The sequence below is a fragment of the Abramis brama genome (genome assembly GCF_963993115.1).
Source record: "Abramis brama genome assembly, chromosome: 9".
Classification (NCBI taxonomy): domain Eukaryota; kingdom Metazoa; phylum Chordata; class Actinopteri; order Cypriniformes; family Leuciscidae; genus Abramis; species Abramis brama.
Genome location: NC_139971.1, coordinates 26,369,743 through 26,389,776, shown reverse-complemented (window position 1 = coordinate 26,389,776; position 20,034 = coordinate 26,369,743). Strand labels below are relative to the sequence as shown.

General features: G+C 36.9%; 1 protein-coding gene across 1 annotated transcript; it reads left to right on the top strand.

The window, feature by feature from the left end:
• Window positions 1-193: 193 nt before the first annotated feature.
• Window positions 194-19,274, top strand: neto2b (neuropilin (NRP) and tolloid (TLL)-like 2b). Its single transcript, XM_084123937.1, has 11 exons — window positions 194-333; window positions 1,616-1,672; window positions 1,867-2,010; window positions 2,580-2,828; window positions 2,972-3,019; window positions 3,551-3,678; window positions 8,116-8,344; window positions 10,084-10,197; window positions 10,622-10,752; window positions 12,035-12,505; window positions 19,134-19,274. The coding sequence occupies exons 1-11, from the start codon at window positions 324-326 to the stop codon at window positions 19,188-19,190; spliced, it is 1,638 nt and encodes a 545-aa protein (XP_083980063.1). The 5' UTR covers window positions 194-323; the 3' UTR covers window positions 19,191-19,274.
• The last annotated feature ends 760 nt before the right edge of the window (window positions 19,275-20,034 follow it).

Sequence of the window (20,034 nt, the reverse complement as noted above, 5' to 3'; positions counted from 1 at the left end):
AACATTATTAATACAAACTGTGTGTAGGTCATGATGAAATTAATTAATATTCATGAGCCAAGCCCCCTCCCTCTCTCTCTCTCTCTCTCTCTCTCTCTCTCTCTCTCAGTGTCACAATGAAAACTCGCTGTTCAGAAGCACAGCGCTCAAGAGTTTCTGCAAACGCCTAGCCGAATACCGTTTAATTTGAGTGCTTTCAATGGATTTTTTCGAATTTATTCTAGGAACGATGATGCTTTTTTATTCATGAAATCTTAACTTCATATCGTTGAAAATGTAGACAGCAAATCTCACGAGAGCAAAAGTGTTCAGTGAAAGTGGAAATGCACGAAGGTGAGTTTGTTGTAGTTGAATGCTATTTTTGCCTGTCTAAATCTGTTAACGTATTTTTGAAAGTGTCAAACGTGTTTTGAGAATTGTAAATATAATGTAGGCTACATTTACAATAGCCTACTGTGGTACAGTGATTATATCAGATGGCTATACCGTTGTGCTGAATGATATTCACCATATTAATTTGCCTCACTGTAAAATGTTTTCATAATTGACTTAATAGCATCTTTGTCTCTCTTCATTTAACTAGCCAAAATCGTCAATTATACTGTGCCATTTAAAACTCAATGCAGCATTTAAACTTCAAATTTCAGTTGTAATGGGTTGAAATTTTTACAACGCTTGGTACTCCAAAATACTTAAAAAAATACCATAGCATTCCAATGGAACCATAGTAGTAACGTTACCATAGTATTTTTGTTAATGGAATTTGAGATGCTTTTCATTCATCCAGGTCATAACATCATTTACAGCTTCTTCTACAAACCCTCAGTGAAACCACACTTTACAAATGCATGAACAGTATGACATAATTAGTCATTTATACTGTAAATGGCAGTTGTCTGCTACAAATTATAGTTTAGAAATCTACATATTACTCCATTATTTTGGTGAGAAACATGAGCAAATATTAGCAATTGGTTTATCTCACTGTAAAACTTCCCATCACGTCTTATGAAATTGCAGAAATCGGTTTGATAATATTAGAATTTGAATTCTAACTCTCAACCTCTCATGTCACGAAAATCACATGCAATGACCTAGCCTATATTTAAAAACCTTTGTTGTTCAGCATAATCAATGACATCAAGCTATAGAGCTATGATCGTAAAACGTTCTGGGTTCAAATCCTGGGCAGGTGTCATTTTCTTTTTAATAAACCATGTAAATTGGAAACTCTGAACCTGTTGATGTATATCATGAGTTAGGGAGCATTTTGAATTTTTATTTTAAACTTAATTAACATGACGCAATATAACGTCCACCTTTTACACAGTATTGCTCAGTAAAGACATTTATAATGTTATAATGTTTCAAAAGATAAAAGTTAAAAATTTAAATAAATGCTGTTCTTTAGATCTTTCTAGACAAGAGTCCTGGTAAAAAAAAGTCCTGGTTTCCACAAAAATATTAATCAGCACAACTGTTTTCAACATTGATAATAATAATAATGCTGAAAATTCAGCTTTACGTCACAGGAATAAATGACATTTGAAAATATCCTCAAATAGAAAACCGCTATTTTAAATTGTAATAATAAAAAAAAAATGTTTTCTTGCAGCCTTGGTTCTGTTTATCCTGATAGAGGAGGGCTTTGCATTGGCACAGAAAACTCCAGGTAAGTTTGAATTACGAACTTGCCTGCTAAGCCACATGTTATTATATTTCCAGTGTGAGAGAGATTTAAATTAAATAATAATAATAAAAAAATGTTTATGTCTGTTTTGCTTTAATAACCATTACCTTTAATGTAGATCATCTTGTCTGTCTCTGTGTGTGTGCGTGTGTGTGCGTGTGTGTGCGCACTGTTAGCTTTGCCTCAGAATGTGGCTGTTGAGGATAAGAAACCTGCTCACTGTGGAACTTTGATCCAGACCGCAAATGGAGGATCATTCAGTTCCCCAAACTACCCCAACACCTACCCACCAAACAAGGAGTGTGTGTATATACTGGAGGGTATGAGTCTCACTTCCACTAGCAGACATACTTATTCTTTCCTATTTGTTGTTTTGGTAAAACATGCACTGCAACCGTTTATTTTTTATTTTTATAAAGAAATTAATTCTTTAATTTGATAGAATTTTATTCAGCAAAGACATTAAATTGATCAAAAAGTTACAGTAAAGACATTTATAATGTTTCCAAAGAGTTCTATTTCAAATAAATAGAAATAAATTATAAATCTAATTATCAAACAATCCTAAAAAAAAAAAAAAGAAGGAATTACATTGCTGATTTTAAAATTCATAATAATAAAATCTTGTTGAGCAACAAATCAGCATATTCGAATGATTACTGGAGGATCATGTGACACTGAACACTCGAGTAATGATGCTGATATTTTACAATATTACAGTTTTTTTCTGTATTTTTGATCAAATAAATGTAGTATTGGTGAGCAGAAGAGACTTCTTTTAAAAACATTAAAAAAATCTTACCGGCCCCAAACTTTTGAACAGTAGTGTATGTTTCTCAGTCACAACAGTTACTCATGTTAGTCATGACCTCTTTCTCGTCTACATCAGCCCATCCACGGAAGAGAATCCAGCTCGCCTTCGACGACATCTACTACATCGAGCCGTCCTTCGAGTGCCGCTTTGATAACATTGAAATCCGCGATGGGCCGTTTGTTTTCTCTCCGTTGATTAATCGGTTCTGCGGGGCGAAGAGTCCAGGGATTGTCACCTCCTCTGGACGCTTCATGTGGATCAGATTTGTTAGTGACGAGGAGCTGGAAGGCATGGGTTTCAGGGTGGAGTATTCATATGCTGCAGGTAAATGCATCCATCTTGCAATTCTTCATGCAATTAGATCTTAGAATCATTTACTCTAATGCCTTTTTGCTCTGCTCCTTTTGTATTCATTTTGTTGTACTTGATTTTTTTTTTTTTTATCCAAAAACCCCACTTGCATCCAGATCCTGATTTTCATCTCCATGTTGGAGGACTCTTGAATCCCATTCCAGGTAAACGGATAACACTTATATATGGAGCATGGGTTGGGAGGTGGTCCAGGGGGTTTGTCCCATTTATTGATTTGGATAAAAGCTTCTGCAAACCTGTTTAAGAATCTTTACATTTATCATGAAGGTTTATGGTTGGAAATATTTATATATATATATTTGTGCACCAATAATTTAAATAGTTTAAATAAACAACTAAACCTGACTTGGCATGTTCTGCAGAAACAGACTTTTTCTTAGTGCTAGATTTTTTGAAGGTTTTGCTATCCATCAGAATACCACTTTATGTGTTCTCTTTTTCAGTTGCAATGGTTACCGAGCCCAACAAATATATATGTAAATAAATTCCATCTTTAGTGCATCAGTTATGTAAACTCCTAAATATTTCAGTGCCCCAGAATTTATTAGTATTACTTTTCCCAGCTGCTGTCTGCAGACTCTCGGGTTTCTTTCTCAAGCTATAATGTTATAATATTTGAATGCTATAATGTTAATTTAATTGTCTTTATCTTTACTGTTGTCTCTTCCCCTCAGACTGTCAGTTTGAAATGTCTGGATCAGATGGTATAATCAAATCTAGTCAAGTTGATGAGGAAAACAAGGTGAAATCAGGAGAAGCATTGGATTGTATTTGGACCATACGAGCTCCACCGATGTCTAAGGTTAGTAATGCAGCCATGGGTAAACATCTGTTCCTCTCACATTGATTATAGTAAGGGAATCATGTACAGTCACTGAGATCAAGTAGATGGTTTTGCATCACCATGGAGGGGGTTAATTTTATGAAAATGTATGCTATCCTGCTTTTTACACAACTTTTTACCAAATAAATAAATAAATGGACATTAATTACTGAAATTATTTTATTATGTGAGAGGATAGTGACCATGAAACTAGTACAGCTAGGAAAAAGGTTTCCTGGAAGAATGAGCAATTATGTAGTTCAATGTCTTTTATATAAAATATAGAGCATTATAATAAAACTTTATATGCCAGGGCTCTACACTTACTTTTATTTTTAGGAGTACTTGAGCTCCCTAATTAAATTTTTTTTTAGGAGCACAGTCAAAAATTAAGGTGCACTTTCTGATCAACTTTTACTGGGGAATATTTGCCTCCTTAAATTTATTTCCAGGGATGTTTTTGTAATCTTTGTTGGAGGCATTTTCTTCTAACCTTATTTTATGTCAAATTCTTCAATTTATATTTATTTCAATTTAAAATGTAAAGTTTTGTATATAGACATATTGGTAACACTTTACAATAAGGTTCATTAGTTAACTACATTAGTTAACATTAACTAATAATGAACTGCACTTATACAGCATTTGTTCATCTTTGTTAATGTTAATTTCAACATTTACTAATACTTTATTAAAATCTTGTTAACATTAGGTAATGCACTGTGAACTAACATGAACAAACAATGAACAGCTTTATTTTGATTAACTAACATTAACAAAGATTAACAAAAACAGTAGTAAATGTATTGCTCATTGTTAGTTCATGTTAGTTAATACATTTACTAATGTTTAATAAAGGAACCTTATTGTAAAGTGTTACCGACATATTTAATGATTAAAATAATTGAAATGGTACTAAACCCACCAGTAGGTGGCAACAAGTCACTGTCTTTGTTACTGAATCATTCATTCAATAGATTCATTCGAAACAGCTGATTCTTTCAGGAACTTTGGCTGTGTCCCAATTCAAATTCTGCATCCTTCAAAGGACTTGGACTTCAAAGGACTTGGACTTCAAAGGCCAAGCCTCCGAGGGCGCGAAGGCCGGACTGAACGTTGTTAAATGAGACGGTCTAGCCCAGGGAACGGCAACTGGCGGCCCGCGGGCCAAAAGTGGCCCGCCAGCAATATTTTCTGGCCCGCCGGATTATTTTGGAAGTCCTAAATGCTGCACAAAACTCTTCCACTACCTGAAAAGCCGTAGTCGCGCAGTGATTTCACCGCCGCATACTGCGTGAAACGCCCATAGGGAATCATGCGGCGCGGGATTACATTTTAAAGTATAACTGTGCGTTCACACTGGACGCGAATAGCGCGTCAAATTCGCGCCTGCCGCGTCTAGTTATACGCTTGACCACTTTGTGTCCATTCGCGCGTCAAAAGACGGTAGCGGGCGGTCTGACTGACAATAGCCCACTCCCGACATCTTTTGACAGCGTATCCGCACTTAATTCTGACCACCTGTACACCTCTGAGGAGCTGTTTGGTACTGAAACCATTGTCAGTCAACAACATTCTTTTTTTGCAAGGATGTTTGAAATACAGTAGTTCGGCAGAAAATAGCCTACTTTATTTGTCAGTAGGGCAATATGATTTTCGTTTATGTTTAGAAATTTGAGTGATAGGCTTTGTCCTATTTAATTTATGTTATTTATATTTCATAATTTTTTTCTGTGGCATTTTTTTCTCTGCGGACAGTAGGCGTACAATGTTAAAATAGCCTAATATTTATATTGACAGACCTCCTTAAATGTGTGTGTCCCGAATAAATAATAATAAAAAAAGGAATAAAGTTCAAAAGTCGGACTGTAAGCGAATGAGCCGTGATTCACACCTTTATTAAAATGGCTGTAATCTGTTCCGTAACCACAATAGTACTTGATCTGTTTAAAATGATTTCCTTGATATATGCCTAAGGTGTTAAATTCAAAATCAAAATTAAAATTTGTCTAATCCAGTAATTATTTTTTTCTATTTTTGATCTGAGCACAATCAGAAAATCAGAAAACCCGTCGTTATTCGTTTTTTCATTTTAGTTCAGGAAATAAATAATGGAAAAACAAGTCGTTTTTCATCTTTTTATTTTTGGTTTTAATTTGAAAAAACGATTGAACGAATGATCCACGGACGGTGACGGACCCATCATATTCCGCGATTATAGGCCTATATAAGAGTATTTAATTTGTATCCATAGGCCTACTCTGTGTAGCTGGCCCGCCATCTACTGGCTAAAAAAAATATTGGCCCGCGGCCAAAGTTACTTGCCGACCCCTGGTCTAGCCTATGGAGGACTGTTATTGTCGCCTAGCAACTGTGACAGCTGCTGTTGATGAGTGAAAGTAACCTTGCAGTCTCTGCTCTAATTCATCCTAAAGGTCTTCTATCGGGTTGAGGTCAGGACTCTGTACAAGCCAGCCAAGTTCCTCCACACCAAACTCGCTCATCCATATCTTTATGGACCTTGCTTTGTGCACTGGTGCACAGTCATGTTGGAACAGGAAGGGGTCATCCCTAAACTGTTCCCACACAGTTGGGAGCATGAAATTGTCCAAAATGTCTTTATATGCAGAAGCATTAAGAGTTCCTTTCACTGAAACTAAGGGGCCAAGTCCAACCCCTGAAAAACAACCCTACACCATAATCCCCCCTCCATCAAACTTTACACTTGGCACAATGCAGTCAGGCAAGTACCGTTCTCCTGCCAACCGGCAAACCCAGACTCGTCCATCAGATTGCCAGACAGAAGCGTGATTCGTCACTCCAGAGAACACGTCTCCACTGCTCTAGAGCACGAAGGGTCCATCTGTTTTATCCTTCATTTCATAGGAAACGAAGGACGCATTTGAAGGAGCCTTCGAATTGGGACAGCCTTCGTCGCACCGTGATGACGTGGTTCGAATGCAGCCTTCGGAGGATGCAGCCTCTGAATTGAGACGCAGCATTTGTGAATGGGTCACTGAATCTTTCATTCACCCAAATCAAAGAGATTCATTCCTCAACAAAACCTCGCTGTGTCTTTTCTCTGATATGCGCAGCGGCTCAGCTGTGACTTTGTTTGGAACAATTTTTGTTGATGAAATAGAGCAAAACCAGACAATATTGTATGAAGGTAAAAGAGTAGCAAAACTCGAGAGCACGTAGATGTGAATTTGAGAACATGTACAATAAATATTCATACTTGTACACAAACATTTGCACTCACAGCTCCAATGTGAAAACCTGTCAAATAAAAATGGCATCTGCTTTTCTGTAGTATGCATTATTAGTATGGTGTTTACTGAATTTGATAATATCATTTATTTCTTTTAATATCAGTCTAATGCATTAAGCCATGTTAGCGTTTCAGATCATCCCAGAGGACACGGGTTTCGTGACATCATCGCCTACAATAGAAGTTCCATTTCATTGGCTAGGCGCCAACCAATAAAACGGCTCATTTGAACATCCCCGCTCCCGCCCCCCCTTTCTCTCTCGCCGCCACTGAGTTTCAGTTTTGCACCTAATATATCGCAAAAAGAGTATCAAAAGTCAATGCGTGAAATATGAAATTGCAGTGACAGATTTGAGAAGTTGCAAGTGCCTAATTGAGGTTGCACTGCGAATGTGAATGTAAGATTAAATGCAAAAATATATTACAAGTTTGTGTCTGTCATTGTATTTCTGTGAATGGCATTTTACACATTTGTGACTACTTGTCTGCAGCTTCAAATTCAGAATACAGGTTTGTGACTATTGTCTGCGAGTGCAAATTTTAACATTCAACTTCAGATTTTTATTTGACAGGTTTTCACATTGGAGCTGTGAGTGTAAATGTTCATGTACAAGTATGAATATTTATTGTACAAGTTCTCAAATTCACATCTACATGCTCTCGAGTTTTGCTACTCTTTTACCTTCATAATATGGTGCCTAAAATGTAAGTCACTTAATATTAACTTCTTGGTTATTCATCAATATCAAAAATCAATATTACAAATCACAATAAGATAAATCAATATCACATTTGCAACTGTGCTGAAATCATGCATGTTAACCTGCTACACCTCTGTGTAGTTTCTCGCACAAAACTATCTCACACTTGCTGTGTTGACTGAAGGCATTTAAAGCAGTCAGTCACAGTGTGAAACTGAACTGTTGTGCAGTTTGGATGCATTTTGGCAGTTGTAGTTTTAATTCATATTTGATTACACACTGTTGTACATTAGCTTTGATCGGGTCATTCGCACCGGTGCAACCAACTATATTTTCACTGTTGCATGCTGTAATTTTGTTTGCACTGTATAGCCCTGTGTGTACCATTATACATACTTACAGTAGCATTACCTGTCTCTGTTTGTGTCTCTATTTCACACACAGATCTATCTCCGCTTTCTGGACTATCAGCTGGAGAACTCAAATGAGTGCAAGAAAAACTTTGTTGCGATCTATGAGGGCAGTAATGCCATTGAAGATCTAAAGGCCAAGTTCTGCAGCACTGTTGCCAATGACATCACACTTGACAATCCCGTGGGTGTTGTTCGAATGTGGGCCGACGAGAACAGCAAACTGAGTCGGTTCCGGATGCTCTTTACGGTCTTTGCTGAACGTAAGCATTCACAAACCTTAGTTTACCAAAAAAATAGTTCACCAAAAAAAGGGAAATTCTGTCATTACCCTCATGTCGTTCTATACACATATGCTGTTATTTTTCCATTGAATGAGATTTTTTTTTTAATCTAATTTTTATAGATTTTAATAACTTTTTGGGTAAAATTGTCTTTTATCTTCAATACTTTGTCTAGGAATACATTATAACTATAAAAAGCACACAAAAACCATCTTTAACTAAAAATCTGTCAGAATATTGTGCTTCAGTAGTTTTGCATGACATAATAACTAACCATTGGTACTAGATTTCAAACATGTGGTGTAAGAGGTCCACCGTGTGGATATTATGGGCATTGCATGTTTTCTAGCTTTCATCTCATTAAAGGGATACTTCAGGATTTAGCATTAAGCTTTGTATTAGTAGAAAACCTGTAGTATTTTCGAATTACCGTGCTTTCCACCCTCATATCCCCCTGAGAGGAGAGATTTATGTATTTTTTTGTCTGGAAAAAATCCTCCGATGACGCAAAAATCGTCATTTTGCGTCATCGGAGGATTTTTTGGCCAGAGGCTAGAGACTACAGCCAGTAGTAGGGGCTGTCCCGCATGTTTTCAACCCGCCCATAGGGGGTGGGATCTCACTCACAGAATGTACACATAGTGTCAGCCATCTTTTTTTGGAAGCTAAGCTAGCAGGCTCTTGTTCTGTGGAGAAAACGCAGTGTAGTAGGGGTTACCATCCTCTTTTTCCCGGACATGTCCGGCCATCGAGATCGTCCAAAATGTCCGGGATTCGGCTTTTGCTTTCTGCAGTCGCCATTCATTGTTTACATGCACACCTTTTGTTTCAGTCTAACTGAATTCATTCCGATTGGTGAATCTGAATGTAGTGTTTACATGAACGCTAAACAAGTGATCGGTTGATGTGCGTTTTAACATTGCTAAGAAAATTCCCGCTCCTCCGTGAGAGATAGCCCACGAGACCGGTGCGTCTCACAGGTGTCGCTCATCAGTAATCACGCCACCGGCCTTGCGCCGTTCTCTCACGGCCCTCAGCCTCGTCCTGCTCGCCACAGTAAACATAATGAATGGCGACTGTAGAACGCAAAAGCTGAATCCCGGACATTTTGGGCGATCTCGAAATCCAGGGCAGACTCCTCACGGTCCACGGAGACTCACTAGTAGCCTAGCCTTGTTGTTGTTTAACTGCGCGCTCTCTTACCGGTAGGCGTGGCTTGGGAGTGGCCTCCTAGGGCAGCGAAGCAAGTGCATTCTGGGAGTTGTCTTTCTCAGTCTAGAAAGCTCCAAATTCAAAAACATTTCTTCTACATAAATGACCCATTTTAAATACACATTCATCTTTCCAGAGGTGAAGTATCCCTTTAAAGGATTAGTTCGCCTCAAAATGAAAATTTCCTGATAATTTACTCACCCCAATGCCATCCAAGATATTCATGTCTTTCTTTCTTCAGTGGAAAGAAATTAAGTTTTTTGGATTTTTCTCAGCTGGATTTTTCTCCACACAATGGACTTCAACGGTAACCAAATTGTTGAAGTCCAAATCAATGCAGTTTCAAAGGGCTTTGAAGTGCTTCAAAAGGCTCTGCACGATCCCAGCTGAGCAATAAGGTCTTATCTAGCGAAACGATCAACATCTTGGATGGCATTGAGGTGAGTAAATTATCAGGACATTTTCATTTTGAGGTGAACTAATCCTTTAAAAACTCTGTTTTGCAGCTCCGTGTTCGGCCAACGCATTTTTCTGTCACAGCAACATGTGCATCAACAATACTCTGGTCTGTAATGGTGTTCAGAACTGTGTGTTTCCCTGGGATGAGAACAATTGCAAAGGTAAAAATGTGCTTTCACATGACCGTTTTCCAACTAGTGTCGCTAATGAGATGCAAAAGCTTTCTTAAGAATTTTGCAAGCAAATCAATGTTTTTGTCGATATCTTTCACAGAACTAGATTCCCTCCTTCAGGGGTTTGACCTCAATGAACTGATGTCCACTAAATGAATGTTGAGTATATTAAGCACATGATATTTATGCATTCTGAATTATTAGTCTATGAAGGATTGGACGTCATATGTTTAAGGGTTATTATGGAGTGCAGAAAATGCCATGAGCCCTGGTTATGTAAAGCAGTAATAAGGATTCATAAATTCAGTTTTATTGTCATTGTTCTGATTTAGGTGGAAAATATGAAATTTTCCTCACTCATGACCCTGTCCTCTTCTGCTTTATTTTGTCTTTGTTGTCCCGTCTCTCTCAGAAAAGAAGTCTAAAGGTTTTTTCCAGCATATGAGTAAAACTCATTGCACTGTGATTGGACTGGCCACTGGTGTTGTTTTTCTTCTTCTCATCATATCTGTATTTATACAGATGAAGCAGCCGAGAAAGAAGGTGACTATTCATATTGAGAAATCACCATTTAGAATGACAAATTACCAGCCTCCTAGGTCTCAGAAATTCACATCAAAGTTATATACATTTTCAGTGTAAAAAATGTTCTTTTTTTTCATCAGCCTCTTATATACATAAGCCGTGTGTAGGTTGATTTCCCTGAAAAAAAGTAAACACTGTGGCTCTATCAAAACATTACTAGTGCTTTTGTTTATTTCAGCTTTAGCAACACTGCAATATTGACTCAGCCAATGGTGTGACTTTGGGTCTGTTTGTTTGACCAATAGCAAGGGTTGATTTATGGAAAACATCATCCGTATGGTTGTGGCTTCCATTATTAAAAAAATACAAGATAATGGAGGTAAAACGATTATTGTGCCAAATTCCATTTTGCAATGATCTTCTAATTTTGTCTTGTGCATGTATATATATATATATATATATATATGAAGACTTCAGATGCAAAAGCCTCTAAGTGCCATCTGAAATTTTCTTCTAAAATGAGCATTTTTTTTCAAGCTCGTATGTTTAAGTTCAGTAATTTCACTTTAATGACAATTAATAGGTAATTTTCATTGCCATTAAAGTGAAATAACTGAACATAAACATACAAGCTTGATAAAAATGATCATTCTAGAAGGAAATTTCAGATGGCACTTTGAGGCTTTTGCATCTGAAGTCTTCATATATATATATATATATATATATATATATATATATTTACTTTAAATTACTTATCACCTTTATAATTCAAGTTTTTCATTTAATAAATCCATGATGAAGTCAATAAATAATTGTGATAGATATTCGTGGTAGATATACTTTACACATGAACTCGAGCATTGAGAACATTGTTTGTGTACACAGAGTTTACTAAAATGCTCAGAGTTTACTCAATGCTCGAGTTCATGTGTAGAGCCCCTGGTGATACTTCGAGCAAAGTTTCATGTTGTGTCGAGCCTTCTTAGTGTTTTAAAAATAGCGATTTTGGTGCTATCATAGTCGTGCCCCATTCACTCCCATTCAAAAGGCAATTTGACTGAAAACGAAAATACCGTCAAACTTAAAAGTGGAGATTGACAAAAAGACCCTAGGTTGCATTTTGGCGAGAGTTTCCTTTTCACTCAGAAATACATAAAATTACTAAAGTAGAATAGTTCGTGAAACGGCATTTTACACTGATGTTAAGCATTAAAACCCTAGTATTTATTTATTTATTAGTTCATGGACGCTTAACTTGCAACAACATGTGACATTGCTAATATGTATTTATCTCCTGCAGGTTTTGAGCCGTAAAGGTTTATTCAGCACCGCAGAGATGCAGGAGGTGCTGGAGCCGCCTCAGTATGAGCTGTTCTCCATGCGGGAAGCTGATCTCCCGGACGAGCTGTCGGAGGAGCTGGAGGGTCTGCAGAAACTCCGCCGGTCCTCCAGCATGTCCCGCTGCGTCCACGAGCATCACTGTGGAGCTCAGAGCAACGCTGCCTCCTTTGTTATGGCAACCAGAGCGCATCATCTCTCGCAGGGCTCTGAGGAGCTGAGTACGGTTGTCGGGGCCAGAGGCTGGGGCAGTTTCCACGGACGCAGGAGCAGCTCGCGCTCGCACCCTTTCACGCACGATCCGCGCTCACACGCTTACAGCGCACAGAGTCTGCACGAGGCACTTGAAGATGAAGACCTGGGGCTGGAGAGACGTGTGATGGAAGAAATCGGCTACAATGATGTTTTCGCCCGTGGACGCAATGTCGTGATGGTACGTAACCCTGTCCAGCAGCGTTCTCTCTCTATGGACTTCTGAGTGGAAGGTCAGAATCAGCTGACACTTTTTACTTCCTGTTTAAAAATACAATAATGTAATTCATTCAGGGGCGGAGCTAGGGGGCCGTGGCCACCATTGACCGAAGCTTGGCCACCCTGCTCACAATTAGCCATTTCTGTCTTGTTTATCTTGACCAGAATTGAGAGTTTATTTAGACGTAGAACCGTCTCTTTACGACCCCAACACACGGGAGACGCTAAGTTTGCATCAGTGCCAGGCGCAAATCATACAAAAGCTTTAAAAAAACCCACGGGTGCCGGGGAAGCTCAGCGCCTCCGGTGACCAGTAGATATACAAAATCGCTGAACAGCTGGGTAAATACAACTTGGTTAAATGTGGAGATGATTAAAGCAGCGTCAAAACCTAAAAAAATGAGTATTCTGGGTTCAGGCCACATTCCAAGATCGGAGCCCTCCCCTCTGACAGAACGCTAAATACACATACTCTCTTAATCTTTCTGATTATTTGCAAGTGTGAACTCGTGAATTGTATTCAGTAGTGTTGTAGGCACTAAACCTGTCCAGGGCTGCGTTTCTCAAATGCATTGTGACCTAAGTTGATCGCAGAGACCATTGGTGGCAATGGTTCAACGATCTACTTAGGCCTACAATGCTTTTGGGAGACGTAGCCCAGTAAGTTATAGTCAAACTTATTTTTTATGTTTGAATAATGAACATTTCTGTGCCACCCCGGACTGGTTGATGGCCCCTGCCTGGCCAAACCAATGAAAATATCTTGGCTCCGCCACTGAATACATAGCTGTAAATGTTCACATTTGCCCACACCTTCTTTTATTTTTTGGTTGTAGTTTTATGTGTGACCTCTTTGCCGTTCCTATAATTGATTTCAAGCCAAGTTGAGTAGTTTTTATTGTTGTTATACTCATTCCTCAATTCTAAATTGTAGGAAGGGCAGGTTTCTACCACGTTTAAATATTTTTTACCTTTGCATTAGTTTTTGCTTGCTGAACAATTGTCTAATGATTCATTAATTATTCATCCCCATTTTGCATATAATTTTGACAAACAGCTCATGTCTTTGTGTCACCTGCATCACACATGAGCCAGTTTTCTATTTGAATGTATTTAAAAATGTAATTTATTCCTTTGGTAGCAAAGCTGAATTTTCAACATCATTACTCCAGTCTTCAGTGTCACATGATCCTTCAGAAATCATTCTAATATGATGATTTGATGCTCGAGAAACATTTAGAGTAGAATGGTACAGGATGTGGTTCTGAATTCAACACATGATTAGCTGGTTCAGGTGTGTTTATTAGCCGAAAAGTGGCCCTCCAGGATTGGACACCCGTTTTAACAGCATGCCATGGAGAGAGAAGGGTTCAGCATAGTTAATGGGTCTGTTGGAGTGAAGATACTATAGTTTTATGGGCAAAACTGTCATACTGTCAGAAACATGCCTCGGCTCCTACTCCATTAAACCTAAATCTCCCTCTGGATAAAGATGTATGTAGACGTTAATGTGAAAATGCAAGGAGTATGGAGAGGTGGGAGGAAGGACAGTGGATTGTGTTTCATTCTGCTTTCTTTTCCCCTTTTTTTCATCCAAACTAATCTCAGCCAGGTTGGAAAATTTACTAAAACTAACTAAAATGAATTATAATATACTAGTATCTCAGTGATACTATAAAACTGCCTTGAACGGAAGTTCATAGATTTTGAGGTGTACACTTTAAAAAAAAAATGTTTTATTTTATTTTATTAAAAACATTTTTAATAAAAAACATTTCTTATTAAAGCAGTAAAGCACTTGGGATATATTGTGATCTATATTTGCATGTTTGTATTGAATATATTCACAATAGAGCATATGCTCGGGTACTATATTGCTTAATTTTATGCTTAATTGTTTTTTTATTCATGCGAGCATGCAAAAGTTCAACATTATTTCTCCGGGTTTTTTTGTTTTCTTTTATTCTTTTTAGTATGAGGTGTTCCACATATACAACAGTCCTTAGGCAGACATCCATATTATAATAAAGCCTTTTTTACAATAAAAGAAACATATAGTAAATATGTAACCAGATGACTAAGTTGCAAATTTCCTTTTTTTGCAAATACTTTTTCTTTATTTTTCCCCAAGTGCAGGTGGAAACTCCCACATATATGGGTTTGTCTGACTCACTGTGCAGTCGAATGACTTTTATGGCCATATTATGACTGACTGTAGACATAATAACCTGGCCTAGATATCAAACGGTCCAAACTGTACAGAAATGTCATGCCCTTTTTCCCCCTCCACTAATTCGCCCTTTCTCATACTGTAACATATTTCCAATTTTTTTTTTTTTATGTGTTCTTCATATTTTTTTATGTGTGGTTAGCCTTCATGGTTTGTCAATATAATAGTCATCATGTCACACTTCCTAGATTGTCATGTGGAGTTTTGTTATTTTAAATACAGTAAATCTACTTTTGTTTTCCCTGTATTAAACATGCACATTTTTACAGCATATTTTTGGCATGTGTCTCTCATAAGTTGCACAACTGCTAGTCAGTGATGGTCCACCATATATATATATATATATATAAAAAACTGAACATAAACGTATGAGACACTTAATGCATGGATTTATTGTCTTTTAAATGTCTATAAAATCAGCAGTGTTTCTAATAAGAGTATCATTAACAGCTGCTTTTATCCATAACATTAATTATAGGGACTGTCACATGAAGTGGTTAAGTGCTTTAGGCCACCGCCAGGTTCAAAAGGCACAATGGCAATAGTTCATGTTTATTGATTAGATGAACTTGCTGCTGTGAATGCTTTCCTCAACTGAGCATAATGCAATATTGTGTGCACATGCTGACTGCACTGTAGACAAGTTACCAGTACTGCAAATCCTTTAATCACATCTATAAATCAGGCCTATTGATAACGCAGGCAAATGCTGTGAAATTAAGTTTTAATATTTAGTCTGGAGGTTGCTGCAGAAAAATACCATACCTGGGCTGATCCCATATAATTTACTTTATGTGCATAGTAGTTTTTTTGTGATCAAATGATCACCCTATAATTTGCCATTTAGGTGCAATTGTTTTCAAGATTGTAGATAGAGGACCTGAAAGAAATCAAGGCTAAAAGCCTCGCTCAAAAGGCATGTAGTGTTAAAACTGGATTTTGACTTCAATAAACATTGAGGTTATACACATTTATTACTAAGGAAAGCTGCCAAATCTTTTAAATAGATTCTTTAAATTTTATTAATTTGTTGTGTAAATATATGGGTTATATAAATGTAAATAGATGGGCTTTGGTTCTCAAAGTATCTTTCCATTAATTCATTTATTCATCAAACAAATCAAAATAAAGAAAACCAGAAAAAAGACAATGGTGCGAAACTATGCTTAAATACATTTTTATTGTGGAATAAATTAAGTATCTCATAGAGCATTGTGGAATAATCTAATGAAAATAATTTTCATGTGGCAAAAATAAATAACATTTTTACTTCCAGAACTCAACTGCTGTGCTCTGTGTCTACAACCATACACTTTTTCCAGTTACCTAGACAGCAAGAATTTTTATAAATTCAGCCTTAATTATGTAATGTACGTGATCAGACTTATCACATTTTATGGACCTTGTGAGACTGCAATAAACACAAAGGCTAACTGGAATTTTGATTTCATTGATTATTCTTTTAGTTTTGGATTGTCGGTGGTTTCAGGTTGCACGCAAAGAAAAGTGCATGCTGTGAGCTCACCATGTGACGTGACATAATCATGACCCTTTGACTGTTCTGTACTGAAAAACTTTATGGGATCACACTTTATGAGACAGAATTTATTTTTACAACCGTGACATACATTGCTTTGTCATTGTTAGGTAATGGATAAACTAGAAAAAATGTTCAGTCAAGAACTAGAAGTATCGGCACATGGCTAAGCAGACATTTATTGAATAAAGGTGCAGTTCAACTACTGATATATCAGAAATACACTTTCCATATAATATCGCTTTTGTAAATAAGGTACGTTTGGTTTGAAAATAATCAACTAATAATTAGTCTTTTTCAAGCTCAGCTATTGTTTTATTCAAGTATGGTTTATACTGTTATGCAGACAGCAGTACAATTGCCTATCAACAGGTATCACAAATATATGTATAAAAATAAATAGAAAACATTTCAACAAATATTTGTACTCCTATGTGGATACACACGAATATTTACATGATTTCATACTGCGATTTCATGATGGCTCATTTAACGATTGTTCAAAGAAGGCTCTGTTTGAATAGGCCATGAGAGGCAGACGCTCCCCCAGCACAGCATCTCTGAAATTGCGTCGTCTCCACGCATACACAATGCTGTTCAGAAAACCCTGGAGTGACACTGACAGCGCCTGTACAACAACACATGGGAGAAAATATACCACACGATTAAAAGGGTCTGTGAATAGCATTCATTTTTATACTTCTCAAACAACGACAAAACCTAGAAATCATATACTTCTAACCAGGGCCGTCGCTAGCGGGGCGAAAGGCGGTGATGTTTCTAGTTTTCAACCGTGTCGATTGCAATATTGAGGTAACTTTACAGAATAAAAATGTGATTGTTCTCCTCACAAATCAACTGTTTCTTGTTTTTCACTGGCATGTAAGTGTTGAGGACTTGTGCATCTTTGAGCCTCCATTCAGTAACAGTAAAATACTTAAGTATTGTTAAAAACAGAGACTCTAAGACTTGCAAATTGTAATGGAGAAATTTTTGCTGTAAGGTATCTGTACTTTTACTTACCGTAAGTACTTTCAGGTACTCTTTACTTACTGATACACAATATATTTTGTGTATGTAAATAAGTAAGCATGATTGTGATAGATTTTAAACAACAGTTTAGTAAACAAGAAGTTAATACTGAGTAACTTAGGCCTACTGTACATTTGAGACACAATATTGCTATTTAATTTGACTGTTTTTGCTTCGTAAACGCGAATGTTGTGCGTGTCCGAGTAACATGCTTTCCTGAATGAATCATCATTTGAAAATGAATCGGTTAGGTAAATGATTCAATGAGTCACTCATACAGTAATTCTCTTGTTTCGTTCCTATATGAATTATAATGTTTTGAATGAATTGGTTAAGTGAATGATTCAATGAGTCACTCATACAATCAGTCACTTGTTTCATTCAAGAATTAAGGCCAGTTAACGCCAAGGATGATAACTATAATGATAACGATAAACATATAGTTCTAAAAATCCTTCTACTCCACACCACAACTCTAACGATAACGGCACAGAGAAACAATATTGTTGGAATCACCTTCAGAACGATTTTTTCACAGCTGTTGAATGATAAAAACATTGACAGCCAATCATAATATATTCAGTTTTAAAGAGCTTGAACATTTAAAGCAGCAGACGACAAACCTGCTGCACGGGCTTAGAATAAACAGGGTTATCGTTGGTTAGTGTAGACGCTAATATAGTTATTGTTATCTTTATAGTTATCGTTCTTGCTGTGAATGGACCTTTAATCAGCATTTTTGAATGAATCAGTTAAGTGGACGATTTAATCACTCACTCATGCCGACCGTATTTGAATTCGGAACTGCATGGAATGAATGAATTGCATACTACTTAGTATTTTTACCATATCTTTATATGTCAGAAATAGTAGAGTAGTATGCAAGTATGTGGTTCCAAATTCATCAAGACACTTTTGTTCCTGAATGAAGTAGCGATTTTTATCTCAGTGCTTCCCAAACCTGTTTTAACATAGTTTTTTTATGGTTGAGTTCAATGACTCACTCATTCATTCAGTCACTTGTTCCGTTCCTGAATGAATCAGTGTTTTTGAACGAATTGGTTGAGTGAATGAATCAAACAACTCTTTGATAAAGACAGTCACTTGTCGCCACCTACTGATGTAACAATGCACCATGCAGAAATAGTCAAAAATCCCTGGTAATGCACAGATGTGTTACTTTTTACTAATGCATAATCCTAGACACACAACATTACCTGTATGACATAGAGGGGGAAGAGATGTTGTTTTATGTGAGGTTTTGTGAAGGACAGACAGATGAGAACCAGAGCTGAAAAAATGAATCAAAATATAACTTTGTTTAAAATGACAAATACAACCATTCATATTCAGAGAAATACATATAGACATTATTGCATATGTGTAGCATTTGAGAACACGTGTGTGTTATTGTACTGACCTGGTGTCCAGCAGAAAATGATAACAAGGATCATGTATCGAGCCGAGGACCAAATCCCACCTGGATGTCTCTGTGACATTGTGAACATGCTTGTGTTCTCATAATGCCTATAACAGCTTTGTAACCTACAGTACACCACCTACAGGACAACAGACACATATTACAGGAGATTATTTATGTAAAATACCTACAGTGACCACAAAAGTATCTGGACACTTGTCATTGCATTAGATATCAAACAAAGTGGGCATTTATTTTAAAGACACTTTTCAAGCAAAGCATGATATATTGAGTCCACTATTAATTTTCAGGGTAAGTGACAAAATTGACGAAAAATGTCAAATGATGTGATTTGTGTACCCACTGTGCAGCTGATGATGACGATCAACACACTGCTGAGAGTGAAAACACGAATGAACTCGACATGAGCCGGATCCTGTTGGACAAAAGACAGCGTGATGGAACAGCTCCAGAGATTATTTCGATTTAAACTTGTCGTCTATACATTTCTTACCACTGTTGTGCAGGACTCATTTGTGAGATGCAGGAAGAGAATGCAGCTGCAAGAAGAAACAGACATGAATTTAGTTAAATGATTCACATTTGCGTACGTTACACAAGCTCACAGAGAGAAACTCATCCTCACCTGGCACAGAACCTGGCGGAGGGCCCTCTGCTGACGTGTGTCATATCAGGTATGCGGGCTGGTTCGTTTGCTGGCACGAGAGTAGCTTCCATAACTCTGAAGGTATTAATATAGACGAGGTATCCAATTATTGGTACAAGCCTATAGAAATGACATGTAGTAAGCATATAGATCATTACATACACATTGCAAGCATATTTATCATATTACTTAATCATATTTACAGTTTAACAAAAATCATATTTAAATGCATTTAAGAAAACTAAATGGAACTACTCACCATGCAATTACATAGACAAGACAAAACCTCCTCCTCCTGCGTGATAACTGTGACAATGAATACATAAAAAATTAGCACAATACAATTATATATATATATATATATATATAAAATGAATCAATAACTACAATTTTGATTCATAGACAATAATCAAAAAAGTGGACCACTTAAAAATGTCTAAAGATTTGTTTTCATATAACACTTATTTTATTTCAGCTATGTTGCCAAGGCAAAATGTATCATGTTCATTTAGCTCAACTAAAATAGCTAAAAACCAAAATATTTTTTTTAATAAAAACTATATTAAAACTATTAAAAATGACAAGAACACAACAAAATTACTGAA

Coding starts and splice junctions, on each gene's coding strand:
- neto2b (XM_084123937.1), top strand. Junction 2,829..2,971: donor GGAGTATTCATATGCTGCAG/GTAAATGCATCC, acceptor ACTTGCATCCAG/ATCCTGATTTTCATCTCCAT. Junction 10,198..10,621: donor GGATGAGAACAATTGCAAAG/GTAAAAATGTGC, acceptor CGTCTCTCTCAG/AAAAGAAGTCTAAAGGTTTT.